This window comes from Parus major, chromosome 2, assembly GCF_001522545.3.
Source record: "Parus major isolate Abel chromosome 2, Parus_major1.1, whole genome shotgun sequence".
Taxonomy (NCBI): domain Eukaryota; kingdom Metazoa; phylum Chordata; class Aves; order Passeriformes; family Paridae; genus Parus; species Parus major.
In genome coordinates this window covers 11,255,474-11,274,196 of record NC_031769.1, presented here as the reverse complement: position 1 = coordinate 11,274,196, position 18,723 = coordinate 11,255,474, and the positions used below count along the sequence as shown (strand labels likewise).

The 18,723-nt window shown below is 38.2% G+C and overlaps 1 protein-coding gene and 1 long non-coding RNA gene across 5 annotated transcripts in view; both read right to left on the bottom strand.

The window, feature by feature from the left end:
- The window catches only part of PFKP (phosphofructokinase, platelet), a 42,640-nt gene extending 23,923 nt beyond the window's left edge, over positions 1 to 18,717 (bottom strand). For all 4 annotated transcript variants that reach the window (XM_015618004.1, XM_015618006.1, XM_015618005.1 and 1 more), the window contains exons 1-4: positions 18,379 to 18,717; positions 10,510 to 10,583; positions 3,601 to 3,678; positions 1,143 to 1,332 (exon numbers count right to left, since the gene is read on the bottom strand). In XM_015618004.1, the coding sequence (XP_015473490.1) occupies positions 1,143 to 1,332; positions 3,601 to 3,678; positions 10,510 to 10,583; positions 18,379 to 18,463 (427 nt within the window). In that variant the 5' untranslated portion in view covers positions 18,464 to 18,717. The remainder of the gene's footprint in view (positions 1 to 1,142; positions 1,333 to 3,600; positions 3,679 to 10,509; positions 10,584 to 18,378) is intronic.
- LOC117245603 lies at positions 13,701 to 18,372 on the bottom strand. The gene is made up of 2 exons (XR_004500459.1): positions 15,020 to 18,372; positions 13,701 to 14,866 (listed from the first exon to the last, which is right to left on the bottom strand). It is a non-coding gene; the product is annotated as an uncharacterized LOC117245603 (long non-coding RNA).
- Positions 18,718 to 18,723: the final 6 nt, after the last annotated feature.

Genomic DNA, 18,723 nt, shown 5'->3' with positions numbered 1-18,723 from the left:
ATTAATAAATCAGCTTCAATGCCCAACAGCAGTAAAAAAAAATATTAGAAAATATTAGGAATAGAGAACAAAACAAAGATCATTATACTACTGTGTAGATCCATGGTTTGCCCTCATCTTGAAAACTGGGTGCAGTTGTGGTCCTCCCCACCTCAAAACAGGGTAGAACTGGAAAAGGTTCAGAGAAGGGCAACAAAGATGATCAAAGATATAGAACTTACATATAAGGAACAACTAAGCAAACTAGGACTCATCCATCTAGAAAAAGAGATGATGAAGGGAAAATAAGACAGCTGTAAAATCTCAAGTGGCATGCAGAGAGGAAGCAGGATTGATCATGGTTTATTCTAACATAGAAACTATGGACATCAAATGATCTAGAAGCCAGCAGGATCAAAACAAACAGAAGATTCTTCACAATCTTCATTATTCAATGAAGCTGCAGAACTCCTTGCTACACAATGTTTTCAGCAAAACTCTGTATGCTTTCAAGTAGACTGTATACATTCATGGAAGAGAAATTCATTAAGGACTGCTAACAGCATCTGGTTCAGGAAGCCCCAAAGACAGAAATGGATGGAAGCTATCAGAGTATTTATGTATTATGAGCATCAGCACAGCATTATTTTACTCTTTACTCTTCCCTGTACATTCCCCTGGATGCTATCAAAGACAACTACTGGGCTGGCTGTACTTCTGTCAATGATCGCTTAATATTCCAATCTTAAACAAATAGTGACATACAGGCAGGAAAGCATCATAATTTAATAACATACACATGTGTAGCTTGTTGTAGGAAAGGAATTACCACCTCAGATTGCATATGAGGGCATAGGGCTTTTCAAGCAAAAGGTAAAAAAGTTCAGATCCTGAAAATTATTCGTAATAGAGAAAAAAAAACCACACAGACTGTTGCCCAGTAACTTATTTGGCCTTTTTTGGACCTTTATGATACGCATGAGCAGATGTACAGAAACCAAAAGCTATTATTTGATGAAGAACCACGCGAGTTCCTAGAATGAACACAATGATTTTTAAACTTCAGAGATACCCTCTGGATACAGTCTGCACAGCTACAGTTAGGGTTCATAACTTCCCTGCACACTGGAGGTGAAGTCTAGGGGCCCTGAAGGCACACTCACCTTTCTGTGCCAGCTCTTCCAGCAGCCCGCTCCACTCCTCCCTGAAGAGGTTGGCGCCGGTCAGGCTGCCGTCACCGCCGATCACGCAGAGGTTGGTGATCCCTCTCTGCACCAGGTTGAAGGCGGCCTGCAGCCGGCCCTCGCGCGTGCGGAAGGATTTGCAGCGCGCGCTGCCGATCACTGTGCCGCCCTAGGAAAGGGAAGAACAGCACTTGGAGTTAATGATCCGATACAAAACTGTATTTCTGAGATGGATTAACCATGGATTTTGTAGCACAACCTCTGTCTTTTAATTTTAGAGCGAGATAAAGTAATGATTAAACAAAATGTTATCAAACCTGTGGGAATTTATGTTCGAGAGCAGATACACACACAATGGAAAAACAAAACAAACACTGAGAAATGACTGATAAAGAGCTATTCTGGAAGGAAAATGTTAAATTACATGGGATTAATTTTAGCAGTATTACAAAAAATACATTGTTACTTTAATGGCAAAAGGAAAAGTGATATAATAGCTACTAAAGCATTTTGAATTATTTGCCTCTGTGTAGTATTTTTCCCCCTATTATCAAAGAGATACATGAACAATAAGAGAAAAAATGTATCCCTGCAATTCAAAATTAGCATTGTCATTCCACAAAATTATGGAAATAATTGCCTTTAATTTCTTACAGATCAGATTAATACAACATTTTCTGTTTTATTATCTGTTGCATTTATTAATATGAATTAAAAAGCTTCTTTTGGAAATGGTGGTGGTCATTTTTATAAATAATTGAACTTCCCCATCACTGAGAATTTCTGGGTGTCTTGCTGGATACATATTACACGTCTTCTGTGTTTATGTTGTTCAGTCATTCAAGAAGTTTAATTTTTCCCTTATTTATTGTCACAGTAAAAAATAGTATCAATTAAGACTGAAAAAAATTTTTTTTTTTTCCTGCAAACAAATCTGGAGATGATTACATCATTATTTTGCATAAACATTCCCCTCAGTTCAACTTATAGTAAATCTGTGACATCCATCTAAATTTGAACTTCAAATCTGCAGTGGCTGTACTGACATGATTTATCCTATCAATACATGTTTCAGCTCTCGGGCCAGTTTGTCACCTGTGTTGCATAGTTGCTAGTGGAAAGGAAAAAGAAAGTGGAACGGAATTCAGTTGTCTCCAGACAAAAAGGTAGATGTGTACACACAGAGATGCTCAAAAGAACAAAAATCAGGACTAAAAAATGTCTCTAAAACTAGGTATTTTCATACTTAGAAAGAACAGCTGTAAAAGGAAAAGAAACTGTACTTGAAACAAAGTGCTACTTGTTCTGAATAAAGAAAAATATACAATGGGCTGAAAAACCTTTCTCATCAAAACAACTAAACACATTCTGTAAATACATGCTAAGGTTCATTGTTGGTCTGTTGAATTACCAGCTATTAAGCTCAGAAAGATGTTTTTCTTTTACACTGCACACATATAGGACCCTACATCCTGCTCCTGCCTATGCTCTTGTGTGGCTTGGCCAAGAGAACTCAATCTTCTCATCATCGTAAAGGTCCATCTGGATGATGCTCTTAGTCATATTGCTTATTTTTAGGACTCAAGGAGCCTTATGAGTCCCTGTCAACTTGATATATTCTATGACTCTATTTACAGATCCTTTAAGATAGACACGGGGGAAAAAAAGAAGAAAATAAAAACAACCAAACACAGGTGACAGAATACCTCACAATACTCCAGGGCATTGGTTAAAAAAAAAAAAAAATTGTCTCTGCTAACTGCTTTATGTTCATTAACTTTACAAAAAACTCCAAAGAAACCCATGCTTCACCTGGAGGTAGTTTTCAGAAAGCTTGGCAAGCAGTAAGGCCTCTTCGCCAAACATAGCACCTGCTCTGGAAGAGGTAACAACATTACCATGCTGAGCAAAAGCTGAGGAGATGCAAATGGCCACACTGCAGAATGTTGTAATAAAATGTACTAAGTCATTGGCAGTATCTGAGCTCTGCAGAACTGCACTGTAATTACACCCGTTACTGTAATTCTACATCCACTTACACAGAAAGGGTAACAGGGTAACACAACAGGGTTTCGTAAGAAATTATTTGCCTTACAAAACAGAGCTGGGTCATGTTTTGGCCCTATAATGCCTTTTTTATTAAATATAGACTTGTCAATATGGCTTTAGGAAGCTAATGACATGTGATGTTGCAAATCTAGAACAAAGGTTTTCAAGATTACTTCTGGGTTCCAAATTCAAGACCACAGCAAGATCTTTAGCAAGTGTCAGCCATCCACACTGTAGAAATCAGGGTCTGCTGGAAGTGGTACATGCTGGTCATTCGGTCATGACACAGTTCAAATACATAATTACAGTGGTTGCCTGGGTTTAGAATTTTCTTTCTTTTGTTTGAATAAGAAAGTTTTGGGTCCCACTCTCACCCCTTAGCACTTACCACTTGCAGGATACTTGAAACACTTTCCCATGAAACCTCTACAATATTGTCACCTCCATCAACCATTCCCTGGTAACCCTGTAAAAGGGAAGGTATTTCATAAGTCTGATTTTAAAAACTACATCAAATTTCCACTACAGTAATAGTTACCTTGTGCACTTTAATACAGCTTTAATTATAAACACTGAATAAAAAAAAATTACTCAATTTAAATTAAACAATATTCAAGGAGGTATCACTGCTTCTTTTAAGGGGGGGATAAAGCAAAACAAACCCTCCTCCAAAAGGATCAATTGCAAAAACAACTTCAAGATAAGACAATAATTAATACAGATTACACAGCTACTAAACTAGAATAGTAATGTGCCTTTTCTTTAAGAATAAATAGTCAATTTGTTTTGTTTTTTTTTGAAGACTACAAAGAACTTTGAAAGACATTATAAAATATGTTCCTTAAAAACATAACCTCAGCCTGGGGCCATGAACTTAGGAAATCTTTACAGCACATTGTACATTCCTCCCCCCAAGCCCATGCTGGTAATAAGCAAACCAAGATAATGAGCAATAACCAAAATTTTTTTATGAAAGAACAAGAAATCAGGTGACACAACCTTTATTTTTTTTTAAGCAGTCACACAATAAATAAAAGGTACTTAATAGGAAAAAATATGTTTAGTGATGAATTTAAGAAATTCCTAATAGCTTAACTTAAATGGTCTTCTAAAACCACTGCATGCTGTAATATAAGAACTACACTTATCTGAAAGAAGGAAAACTATTTAGCAAGCAGTTAAAAAAAAAAAAAAAAACAACAAAAAAACCCCACCTGGCTTTGCTTTATTACCTCTCTACAAAAATACTGTTCTAATGGCAATTACAGATTCTTTTCCATTAGGTGATATTGTCAACATTGATTAAAAGTAAACAAAGAAACAAATAAATAAATGAAAAGAAACAAGAAAAAAAGAAAAGGAAAAGCAGTCAAGTCCTAAGTTTGGAAAACCCTGACAGACACCAGAATAAAACTAGAACTACCATTCAACTTTTTGACATTTATATAAATCCACAAGGAAAATCATAACATGTTAAGAAAAATAAAAGAAAAACTGCTAAAGAATGACCATGACAATGTTTATGTCTCCATTTTAGATTATGTGTTCATATTCCCCATGCCAAGGAACAACTAGTTAACATTTTTCTCTGTGCAGTTTTTTCAAGAATAAGTCAGGAACTAGAAAAAGAAGGGTGTTCAGAGAACAGCAAAACTGACATTATAAATTGGAGAAATTTAATTTGGCATGATTCACAGTATATGCAGAATTTACTAAATAAGCAGTAAGCTGGTATACAAAGCCTAAAGCAGCTTGGTGTTCATATCATACATATGGGGTTTTTTACGTCAAACTTTGAGTCCTCACCAGCACGAGAAAATAAGAATGTAAAGATAACCTGGACACAGCAAAAGTACAAGTTACTCAATTATGTGTTTTAGGATTCCAAGGGGAAAGCATGAAAATTTCTGCTCAGTGAGACCTGACTGATTAATTTAGAGATAATATGATCAAGCAATAGCAAAAAACATCTATATGGAAAACTACTTACGTCTCTAATTTCTGCCATCCAACAGACCTTTTCAATACTTTATATACTCTCTAAATAACTCTGATATGTATCTAATGTATACACAAAGAATGGTGTAGGGTCAATGGGACCTTAAAAGATCATCAACTTCTGATTCCCCAGCCATCAGCAGGGACATCTCCCACTAGAACAGGTTGCCCAATGCCCCATCCAACCTGGCCTGGAACACTGCCAGGGCTGGGGCATCCACATCTTCTCTGGGAAACCTGTTCCAGTGACTCACCATTCTCACAGTAAAGAATTTCCTCCATATATTTAACCTACATTTCCACTCTTTCAGTTTGACCCCATTACTCCTTGTCCCATCACTACAGCTCCTGGTGAACTATCTTCCCAGTTCCCTTGTGGGCACCTACATACAGGATACACTCTTTGTATGCTAATGTATACACACAGTGACTTCAAGAGTTAAGCCATTATTTACACAGTTTGCTCAAAATTAGAGCAAAGTGGAAAAGGAATAATGCTAAATCCACATAGCAACTTTAAGAAAAATTTCTCCCTCAGATAAAGTGCGAAGATCCTCAGAAAGAAACATTACAGAGGATACAACTAAGCTTGATGATGGCTAATAAATTACCAAGTTCATTCATCACCAGCTTTGCTGGTTTGCTTTTTTTTAAAACATAGAATTCTATGTTCCTTATATTAGTCAGTAATGGAGTGATAGCTTTTCCTGTATGTATTTCTACTGACAACTACAATAACTCAAGAGATCCACTGGCAATAAATCCTGAAAGCATAGTGTAATGTTGCATCTTAATTCAGTGTGTAACTACAGTAAGATGCACTGAGAGCTGACAAAAATATATACAATATATACAGTTCATGTATGCTCAAGTCATTCACCTTCCATTTTAACTTCAGAGGAAAAACAAAAGTGCATCCAAAGAAGTATTACATATAGGAAATATATACATAAATAAGATTGATGGAATAAAATTCCCAGTTTTCAGATTAATAAATCTAAAACACAGAAAAAAACAAATAAATAAAACAGTAGCTTAAGTTGTCTGTAAGACATGAAACATCTCACAGCTAGGCTAAGGATGAGCTATGACCCATTTCTGCACAATGTTTCTGTGAAGTAGAAAGAACTTGTGCATTTTGGTCAGGAATCTGTATCTGTGCAGACAAGCAAGAACAGGGGATGTATTAACAATTCCTTCCACGACAAGGTAAGTGCAGGGAACCTTTGGAATCATGATCTGTCTGAACTGTTATATTAACTTTTCCTAATTCAGTTGACTGCCAAGTATGTGTACACTATCTCTGAATAAGGTACAACTGTCACATTGTTTTCCACACCATTAAAAGATACAAGCTATAGAATTAAAACAGCCTTCTAGAAAAGCTGTTGGGGGAAAAAAATAATTGCTAATTACAGTTGAAGTATTAATGATGATGATTTCCATTTATTGTTTTAGTTATGTCAACACTGATGAGGACTGGACAATGTGTGTTTGAAGGTTCACCACTGTTCCAACTGTATGGTTACTGAAAATCACTGGCAGATGTGACTACTGACCTTAATATGAGAGTGGGAATCTGTTAATATTAATTAAAAAAGTAAATTCTTACTTAGACCCTAAAAATACAGGAGCTTGGGTACTGAGATACTGTAAATGTGGGGCAAGAATGGAAAAAATAAGCTGTCAAAAAACCAGCAAGCACAGTTCGTTAAGATCAGCTCCATTTTATGTTTAGTCCTCATGTACCCAAAATCTAAATATCCAAAGAATAAGAATAAATATCTGTGGGTGCAATGTTCACAAGATACATTCACAGACACTGCAACTCCAGGAGAGCACAGCAGGAGCAAACGTGGCTTCCAGCCTGAACTCTGAAGACAAAAGCCTTGGAAAAAGAACAAGCCAACTTCTGATGTGTTACATGTGAGACATTTGGGGCTTTAACAGTTACATGAATTTACTTACTGAAATGTCTTAGCCATTGCTCAACAATATAAAATACTATTGTCACAGAGTGCACAAACCACTACAGAAAAGACATGAAGTTTTCCTCACAGAAATCCATGACTGCCATACCATTGCATTCCCAATGATGGCCTCTTGAGAAAAAGACTCTTAATCAAGATGAAGAATCTAAAAGCTCCATAGCTCAGTAGCAAGAGCATGCATCCACTGGGAACTATATGCTTCAACCCTGGAAAAATGGCAGGTTATTTGTATAAATATTTAAGACCTCAAGTTTCTAAAATGAGTTGCCATAAATGAGAGTCATCACTTTTTCCTCCCGCTTTCAATTAAAAAGAAAAAAGACAAAAGAAAAATCAACCTGACTTTAATAGCTTCTGACTAGTGAAAAAAAATTAAACTAGCCCCCTAGAGCAGCCTGATACTCTACACGTTCTTCCAGCCCCTAGATTTTCATATCATGAGTGAAATTAATCCATGGGTATTTAAATTGTAATTCAGACTGGACTACATTTGAGGAATAATGAAATGATAGTCAAGAAGGATAACTACAGACTAAAATAAAATACAAAATATGAAACTGTGAAGCCAGCAAACTGTATAGATTTGCAATTAATAGCAGAATTTTGAAATGCACTAACTTTAGTGAATTAAGATACACAACGGGTATTATTTTTATAGGATTTTCATTTTATAGCTATAAATTCACAGGTTTTATATAAACTATAAAAAAGATATATAACTAATTATACCTTTTATATAAATTATCTTCTAGTTTTTATTTTTACATGAGTTTACTCTTTTTTTCCTTTTGGGACTTGAAGTCCAAACAGACCATGAATTCCAGTATCTAACTGTTTCTTTCTTCGGGTTTTCATGAAACCAGTTTAAACAAGGCTAGAAAATTACTTAGATCTAATTCATTATCAATTTTAATTCATTTATCTTGATAATCTCTCATCACAAGATGAAGAAAAATGGAGTTAGGAAAACAGAGAATATCTTAGAATATGAAACTAGTGCTGGCCACAGTTGTAGAAGACAGATGATTTTGCAGTGCAAGAAAGTTCACATGACAGACATAGCTACAGGAGAAACAGAGCATATGATGACTTCAGCAAAGTAAGCTTGAAAAGGCTGAGACCTTTAAAACTCGATTTTTGGAACCAAACAAGAACAGTTTTTTTCCTCTTGGATATTGTCACTTCAGGTTTTTCCTTCAACTTTTTCAGAGCAACTTCAATACAAAAATCACTTTATCCTGACCTACATGTTAAAATGCTCAAAAAGTAGGCTTAAGATACAGTCTTCTCTTTGCTTAACACACTCAAGTTACATTCAATAAACTGTAACTCAGAAGGAACATCTTATTAAATAACTCAAACTATACCCAAAAATACACCTCCTCCTTATACATCTTTATACATCACACCAAGGCTTTTAGCAGGGAACACTAGTGACAAGTCTCAGAAGAAGATTTTTACCTTAATTACACTTGTCACCTTCATCTGTTTCCCATTTCAAAGGCATAAAATTAAACAGCTGTTTCATTTCAATGCTTGCAACCCTGTTTCTCTTAGGTACTTGTAGGCATTGTGAAAGAAAAGTGACTACTCATTTCAATTATCACCAGTCAGAGAAGCTAAGCGTTCAGTACTTTACAAAACACAGAACTGAACGGCCTAATCTGGAAGCAAAGATCTTTTTAACAGCCCATTCTTGCAGTGAAATGTGCATTTCTCCCCAGACCCTACTGTTACACTGAAGACGGACAATATATATGGGTAAACTCAAAATTCCCAACACTGATTTATTTTTTACAATCACTTTTCATTCAGAAATATCTGTGACTTCACACTGGCCAGCTCTACCAAACACAGGAACACATGATAACTTAAATAGTGCTATTTTGATAAGTTCAGAAAAATCAAATATTCAAATTTCTCTTGAAATTTAACACTGTGATACCAAATATGTTTAAAAGGTGAAAAAATATAGCAAATCTTGACTTAAGCTTAATTAAAAAATAAATTCAAATCCAATTTCTGGCCTTAAAGATGTCCAAAATTCCCTTCTTACTTCCAGAGAAGTATCTGACCCATTTCAGTGAGCCTGCAAAACAGCTGAACACTGAAGGAATTCCAGAGATTGGCCATGTAATTAGCAAACACTAAGTATTCAGAGCAACTTGCTGTTAGCACAGTAGCAGGAAAGAATTTTGGAGCACAGTCCTCTGCTTATTTGCATTTCAATATACTCTGCATCTCATTAGTAAATGAGCTATCGGAACAGGCAGACAGGGAAAAAAATGGATAAACAGACATTTTTTAAAGATAAATCTGTATTTGCCATGCACAAAACTAAAACTAAAGTATTTTCTGAGCACTTCAATAAATTTTAGTACTCTGTATTTTTATATTTAAGTTAGACTTTACTTGGTACCTACCAAGCTTTCCCCCATATCAATTTTTTATTATGATTTGTAATAGTCTCAAACTACTAATGAGCTGTACAGGAGTTCCAGTGGGAACAGAATCAATATATTTATTGTATTGTTTAATGTACAGAAACTGTTTAAAACCTGAAAGCATCCTTTATAAGGACGTCAAACTGCTTCTTGCAGGAAGTCAAGTACATGGAGCGTCACCACAGCACTGACATTAAACTTGTCCCATCTCTCTTTCTTATTGTATAACTACTACAGAAACTGACAATCTTTCTGCACATACAGTTACAAATTTCAGTCACAAAATTCTGATGTCAGGACAGACCAATGATGGCCAAGTTTTTGATGTGGCTTTTCTTTTCTTTGTTGGTTGAGTTTCTTCAGTTGCAGCTTTCTACCGACAAGCCAAGGCAAGATGGCAGCAGTGCCACTGTACTCTATCAAAATCAAGCTGTGAAATGAGGGTGAGGATACATCCTTATCATACTCTAAGAAAATGGAGTAAAGGATTAAGAATCAGTAGTTTAACCAGGTTTAGGAAAACATTTACAAAGTACAGTAAGTGGGGCCAAACATCCAACAAGTGCACAGATCTGTAGCTCACTGCAGGGTGACAACCACCTCTGGTTTTCTTTGCTTTCAAGTCTTTGGTGGCACATAAAGAATTCCATATATTTAAGAAATTACTTTTAAATTACATAGTTTTAGAATATACTTGACATGTAAACTTCCATAAAAATGTAAAGTACTAAATAAAACACACAATGAAAAGGGATGGCACCTACAGCGTTTTTTAATTCATACTATTTACTCTCCACAGTGTTTCTACAAAAACTCAAGTTTAGTTAGAAGACAAAATACAGAATGAATGAAACAAAAACTAACCTCATAAATAAAATAGACTTTGGCATTTACATAGATTCCCATGCGTACTACTGCGCGCACAGCAGCATTCATACCTGGGAAGAAAAAGCAAAATCACATTGTTATAGTCATCCAGCATTTTATGTATACCAAAAATTTTCAGAGTCTTGAAAATAAAGGGAGCATTAATTCATTCCTAAAGAAAGACAATGACCAGCATCCATTAAAACAAAAATTTGCTTAATGACAGTGCAAAGAGCCCATGAGCATGAAGGGTTCAGAACTATTCTTTGTTACAATAATTATGTGAATGCCAGTGTGTGTGTGTTAATCAGAGATTAAACTGCTGCTGACTGCAAAATAGCATTGTAGAAGTTACAGCTACTGAACAACAAAGTAAATTAATTTTGCAGTAATGGTTAGTTTTCAGTCTGAAATGCAGAACATTCAGAAAGTTAAAATGTAGCTTCTTCAGATGAGAAATTATAACAGTTTTTCTGAGATTTCCAGAATAACACAGGTGTATATACAGCATTTTGAGGGGAGCAGAGCCAAAGTTGACCTAGACAGATGGTTATTTAAAAAGACAAAAGTCGCAGTAAATTAACACAAATAATGCTACATTGACTCATTTGACAGAAAAACATCTGAACTCCACTTTAGTCCCAAAAATGCAAGCTCTGATTGGAATTCCCTGCTCACAGACCTCTGACAAATTATACTGCTGTAAAATCTTCCATTTAACTCCCACAGTCAAACACAACCTCCTGAGCCACAGTGGAAGTTCCACTGGTCCCTCTACATAGGGCAAAGGAATTTCTAACTCATCCCTTCAGACACTGCATTACCTTACCCATTATTCAGGAACTTTCCAAAACTAATCAACTAATTGCATCCATACCACTAAAACAAACATAAGAGATCACACAAAGCATGACGAGAGAAGCAGTTAGGCTACACTTGATAATCTTGGCACATCAGTAAAAAACGGATGCAAAAAGGATGACAAGTCCAAGTACTATGCACAAATCCTCCAACTCTGGTGCATTTAGTATCAAAACAGACAAGTAGTAGGTAAGCTCTGCTGCTTGACGTGGATGTTAAGTGTGCACCTCCCTGGAGATTTAAAAAGCTGATAACTAGAATATATAAACTACACAGCAAGTCAAAAAGATGTAATCCTACAGTACCTATCTTTACTGCAAAAAATACTGAGCTGTAAAGGTCAACCTCTCTGAAGAATCAGGCTGAGGTTTTCTCAAAGATGCATTACTTATGAACACACCAGAAAGTCCCTGATGTTGCTCAACTTGAAACAAAAAAAATTAAGTTCGCCAAAATTAAAAAGTTACTTTTGCTGTTTGTGTAGATGTCACTTACACTTAAAACAAAAAACACAGGTAACAGTGTTTTCACCTAAGTTCTGTTTTAGGAAATTGTAGCAAGAATTCTTTCAGCCAGAGTCAGCCTTGTGGCATAGCTGGGAAAAGTTTTCAAATGCCAAAACAGCTAAAGGCACAGCTTTACACAAAGAACTGGGTGATGCCAAAGAAAAACAGTGAATCTCATCTGACAGCCTGTAATGAAAAGAAAGTTAGCATGATAAATCTCAAAATAAACAGAGCAAAGCTATCTCCCCAGTGAAACAGTTTTCATAACAAAAATTAACACTCCTCAGAGACAAAGACCTTTAATTTTACCAAACTGACAGTTCATCACAGCACTGCCATTTTCCACAAACAGGAACACTCAGAACAAGGTACTCCTTTCACCAAAGCCCACAGCCTGCTTCTATTAAAGCACATGCTGTGTGGGAGGCTTTTTTGTTGTTGTTGCTTGGTACGGAGGTTTTTTGGCAGTTCTGTCTTGGCTTTTGGGGTTTTTTTGGAGGGGAGCTGCTGTTGTCTGGTTTGGTTTGTTTGAGGAAAGTTTGTATATAAATTCTTAATACTGCCACATACTTCATTAGTGAATACCTTCAGTTTCCATGTTTCTTGCATGAAAAATAGGTAAAATTCACTATTTGCCTGCTCCATGAAAAGGCAAAAACCCAGGAAAAAAAAGTCCAACAGAGTACAGACAGCATCTTCCCAATACTACCACTGCAGCTTTGTTGTAAGTTTGCATAACCTACATTTTATTGTTATTTTGTGTTGCATATTTTATCTCCTTACACAGAAAAAGGACTTGGCTGTCTACTGGCAGGCTCCTGGCTTACATTTCAGAAGGGCTGAGGACTAAAGGATGTTAGAATTTGACACTTACAAAATACAGCTAGCACATTACAGCTTTAGACTTCTACAATGTGGCTGTATAAATTGCAGTAATTCGAGAAAAAACACACAAAAATTTCACTAAGCCTCTGTAGGACTGTCTAATAAAATTTCATTATTTGTGGAGTCTTACAAAAGTATTTGTGAATTACCATAATAACCATGAAATGTTATTACTCATGCTTATTGCTTTAAAAGAGATTTACCAGGTTAACTGCAGATTTAGGCCTGAATAATAAATGCAGTTTGATAAACATACAGGATTAGAATAACAGCTTCAAAAGAAAGCCACAAGTAAAACCAGTATTTTAAAAAAATAATTTAAGAATTATTTAAAATGTTTCTGAATTACAAGTTGCTTTTGCATTAAAGACTTGGAAAGAGGGAAATATTTATTCTGCTCTTTCGGAGTCAGCAAAGATTAAGGGAAATACAACTACTTTTAGGGCTTTACATAACATCTGAATTAACTTAAAAGTTGGTAATTTATTGTCCTTGACCTTGTTTATTCAATTGTCCTTTAAAGAAGCACTTGGTTTTCGTAACAGGGTTACGAACAATACTGCAGAGATCTTCCAATTATTTCAGAGACTCTCTGCCTCTAAAGGAGTAGCCCTCTCTTGTGCCTACATCCTTGTCCACGTACTTACATACCACTACAACACAGGAGGTTCTACACGAGTTTGTGTTTAAGCCAAGTTTGCCTTGCTTTAGCCAGCTAGACATGCCTTTAAATAAATAACTGTAACATAAACCATTCAAAAGCAAAATCAAAACTATGCATCTTGGACAAGCATCAAGAAATACTTAAGTACCACCAATTTTAAAGATAAACATTGGCTTTAACACAGGCATAATGACTTAGCACATATGTTTCAGTGCTACCCTGAATAAAGATTCAGACTTAAAAGACTATATAGCAAACATCACTAAGGGAAATGTCTAAACATCACCAAACAGGAAGACTTTATTCAAATATGTAAATGGTTATGTCAGTGAGAGCCTATAATCATCAAAAGAGAAGCAGTCAAATACAAGAATTGAACAAGTAATTAAAAATACAACTTGAATTTGTTCCGTTTACTTTTAATTACATCACATTTTATTGCATATAATCACAGTAATTATTCTAGATACCTGAAGAAAACATTACACAATTTTTCTAAACACTAACTGTATTAGATCAGAACATTCTCCTGTACAAATATACTCAGTAGCAGAACACCTAGATTGTAAACATACCTTCTTAAAAATTAAAAAGAGACCAGTTTCAATCATTGAATAATTATAGAAGATTTGAAGTCTCAAAAATATTTAATGCATTGAAATAGTCACACTAATCCATTAATAACTACATTCCTTAATTTTACATACAAATAGTACTTATAACATTGTATCTACAGACACATAAATGTATTTCATATGCGTGTCTATTTGCAGTCACTGTTCTTAGCTGGAAAAGGTGCCTTTGTGGGGGGGGGTAGAACACAAAAATTCCTTGTGATTGTGTTCAAATTACATAAGTGTTAACAAGTAAACTCTATTGTGGATGACAGAAGAAAAGCATTTATTTACACATTATTCACATTTATTTTGTGACTTTTTTTTAAAAAAAATATTTATTTTATTTACTCTATTAGTTGAGAAGCTTCTGGTGGAAAAAGAAACTTTGCTACCAGGACAAGATCACATACACTCACACTACTATATTAAATATGCCTTATGATGTTCCTCAGCCATTAACGCTTCAGGAGGATAAATATGTAAATCTTTGCATCCACAGTCATGGTCTGTGATATTCCAAAACACTGGAATCCAAAAGGTTTCTTTAGAGTTCTTTTCAAGCTGTTTTTAAACCCAGCATTTGCTGAAGGAGTTGAGCTTTTTCATTTGTTCAGCACCAAAATTTCTTCTTCCAGTCTATGTCACCAGGACAAGAGTTGTATATCTATACTGCTAACTAAGCCTTGGAACTTTGCAAAGCCTAGAATGCTTTGAACGTAGAGACATGTAGCTGCTTACTTAAGCAGGATGGGCTATGATATTCCAGGCCATTACATCCCTTACTTCTGCTGTCCTCCTCAACACCGGATCTTTGAGTTTATCTGAAAAACAACATGGTCCTATTCAAAGACAATGATCTTGAGTCAGTTGTCTGGGCAGTGGCTCTGTAGCCACAAACACATCCTTCCCCAGGAGCACACAACCACCTGTCAGCGGCTTCCCGATGACTCTTCCTGCCGCCGAGCTGTACCTACCACGCTCCCGGAATAGGTTGTTTGGAGGCTGTGTGAACGTCAGTGACCTATGGTGGCCAAAACTGTCTGTGGCAGCCACTGGCAACCCACAGAAAATTCCACCAGAGTACTTCATGACCTGAAGCAGAATGGCAAGAGAATGCCACAAAGTGAGACGAGTGACTTATTAAACGCCATTTATTAAACCACCTTCCTGAGCTGCAACCAGTACAATTTAGAAATAGTCCAGAAACTGAACCAACCCATAAATATTGAGAATTGATTGTCAGAACTTCTTTTGCCTCTCAAGGTACTTGTGATTATGGTGGAAAGTATATTTTTAGTTCACAATTTAACACCTGGCTAGCTGAAATGATAGACTGTCAAGTTCAGTACTTACACATATTAAGTGTACTAAATAGAGAACTTTTTTCCTGTGAAACAGATCACTGATAAATTCTTTTAACTCCACAAAAAAAAGTCCAGTATGACACATATATATTCTATAGTTTCTGAAATTCCACAGGTAGAAAAACAAGAAAAATGAAACTTTCAAGGAAGTAGCACCAATGCAGGGAAGTAACTGAAAAGTTAACATTCCCTATAAATAGAAAGCCTTGTGTAATTTACATAAAACTACTTTTAAATTATTAGGAGTAAAAATGACAGCAAAGTGAGTAACTTCACTTTAAAATAATTTCACGTATATTTCATTCTATGCTCAGACTTACAGACCAATCTAAATACTGACACCTGTTAAGATTTTATGTTTAACAGCTGTTTTTTCTACTCAGTTGTTTGTGAGTTCAGTTTGGATTACAGATACTTTGAAGACTTTTAGTGTCTGACAAATGTAAAACAAAACAAAACGAAAGACTGGAACTTTTTTTCCTAATACTACAATTTTTTTGCCTACTTCTGAGTCAGCAGCTTTGCCTCACCTACACTTTGCTTGAATAGCTTGTTTTTATATTAGCAGTAACAGCAGCGTTATTTCCTTCTGCGTGTACTTCAGGACTTCACTTCTCTCACACGTTTGCACTTTGTCCTCCAAAGGGCAAATGACCTTGACAGGGCATGACTCATTGTGTCCCTTGTTTAACTCCTAACCTTCAAACTGACTTGAGGCAGCTTATTTTAAACATCTCTGCTCTTACCAAGATAGTAAGGGCATATGGTCACACACTGTGTTGTGTGATTCAGATGAAATGATCATGTTCTAAAACGCTGGGGGTTTTATTTCCTTGTTCTTCAAAGCTGGGACAACAATGCTGCCAATGAAACAGCTTGGAAGGCATCCAGTTTACTTTTTTTGGTCTTTGTGACAGCCCCACTCCTTAGACAGCAACTTTCACAGGCTGTTACTTTGGAACCCTCCATGCTTCTATGGCAATCTGCCAGATGCAAAGTCTAGATGCTACCCATGGATTCCACAAGTCCTTCAAATGCCTTAATTCACACAGTGGCAAGTGCAGATTAATACTTTATAAAAGGAGATGCATCTGCTGCTGCATTATATAATCTCCAGCCACACGGAAGCAAGTTGCAGGGCTCAGCCTCTTGCTGAGCACGCTACTGCTGCTTCAGGCAGTGCCCTGCCACACTTTTAAATTAAAATGGCGATTTGGCCACCAGACCATTAAGACAGATGTTCTGATTCTCAGTTCCTCCTAGAATCATACAGCAGTGGAATTTATGTCACTGAGGGCAAACTGGATAAAACTTGAAGTGTAGCCCCCCCAAGGGGTAAAAGAGAAGCCATTTAAACGCATCGATTATTTTTTTTTTTTTCTCAAGAACTGCAACATTTTTCTCCTCGATGGCAACAAATCCCTTTTATCCCGATTAGAGTTTCGGATAATCCTAGGTAAACCCGGGGGCTCCCCGTTATTCCTGCGGGTAGGGGGAGGGAGGATGCTTCTCCCAGCCCATATGACGCAAAGAGGCGGAATCTGCAGCGACTCGCAGCGGATCACGTACACACCGGCGGAGGGAGGGAGGGAGAGCGAAGACACCGGTCCATACAAGCTACCACCGCATGGACGCGCCGGGGAACCCGGGCAGGAAGAGGGGAGGCTGCCCCGGCCGCGGGCTGGTCCCGGCAGCTCCCCGTGTAAAATCTGGGGAGAGACTGGCACCTAAACCACGGAGCGCACGCAGAAAGGAAGGAGAGGCTTCCACCTCCTATTCTGTTCACAAACGCGAATGAGTGCCGCTTCTTCTTTAAGTGAAAGTACTCTCGAGACACTCCCGGGAAAAATAAAAAAATAACCGTAAATTAAGGGAAGGTTCTAAAAGCAATTATCACTGAATAACTCTCCTGGTATAAGCAGAGCAAGAGCCCTCTCGAACTGCACGGTGCATTGCGGGTTTGAAATCTTAATTAACTGAAACTTCAAACCATAGAATCACAGAACATGCCGAGCTGGAAAGGACCCATCATGATTTTCTGGAAGGAAAGCGGAAACTAAAGTGTAGAAAAAAATGGATTCTTGACTAGGTATATTGTGATCAAGCCTCTTTTCTTTGCCATCCCTCTTAATGTCTCTAGGTCTTTTGTTTGCCCTGTCCTGTAGCAGCTACGACTTCCTCTACACTGAAGAGATTTAAGAAGGCAAGACACGTTTTTAATATACTCTTACGGGGGAAGAGTAAACCACCATCTGAGCGTTCTAAACCACGGGTAGGAGAGTAAACGTGTTGCTGGTGCCAAAACGAAGTGAAAAGCAGATGAGGCGAGGGCTGGCAGAGCCCCAGCAGCGCAGCCAAGCCTCCCGCCCGCCGTGCCGGGCAGCACGACCTCCTCCTCCCCCTCCTGCATCAGCCATCCCTCGTCACCCCACCGTCTCTCGAGGGAACGAGACATCTTGGTAGTAAAAGTTACTGCAGTGTTTCTACCCTCTCCCTTGCCCAGCCTGGGGCAGAGCAAACGTGGCGAGGAAGGGAGAGGGGAAGGAAGGGGCGAGGGGACGTTTGAACCTCAAGCGCCCAAGCCGTACAGAAATTATTTATCTTTTAAATGCGCTTAGTAGGAAAGCCGGGTCGAAGGCCAGCACGGAAAGAGGAACCCGAGCACCACTGCAATCCCCTGTGAATCGCTCCCAGAGCCCTCTCTCCACTCCCTCCATGTGCCGCACCGTGGCTTCCCAACACCAGCCCTGAAGCAGCCCACGCTGTTTCCCCGGCCTCCCGCATGGGCGCCCAGCCAGGAGGGGAGGCCCTTCCTTCCTGCCCCTCACACCGCCCTCAAGGGGCTCCTCGCCCTCTCCTGCTGCTGTCCAACTCCCCACAGTGTCCGCAGTTCCCCACCGTTTTCCTTTCCCCTCGGCTCCTTCCCTCGTCCTCCCCGTGCTCCCGGAGTAAACGGTGTGAGCCGCTACCTTGGGCATCGCCGCCGCTGGTCAGCACCGCGATGGCCTTCCCGGCACCCGAGAGGTTCTCGAAGAACTTGGGCTGGTGATCCATGGCTCTGCGGGAGAGGCACCGGCGGGCGAGGCGGAGCGCGGTCGCTGAGGGAGCCCCTGGCCGCCGGGGTCTGCCCCCGCACCGCTGGACCGAGCGCTCGGCCTCTGCGGGAAAAGAGCCCGAGCAGCCCGGTGCAGGTGTGTGGCTACCGACAGGTAAAGCTCTGCAGAAAACCTGAGGGAAGGGAGCGACTGTGTGCAAAAAGCCCGGGAAAAAACCTGGAGCAAGAAAAAACAGCAGCACTCAAGCTCCTACACCCC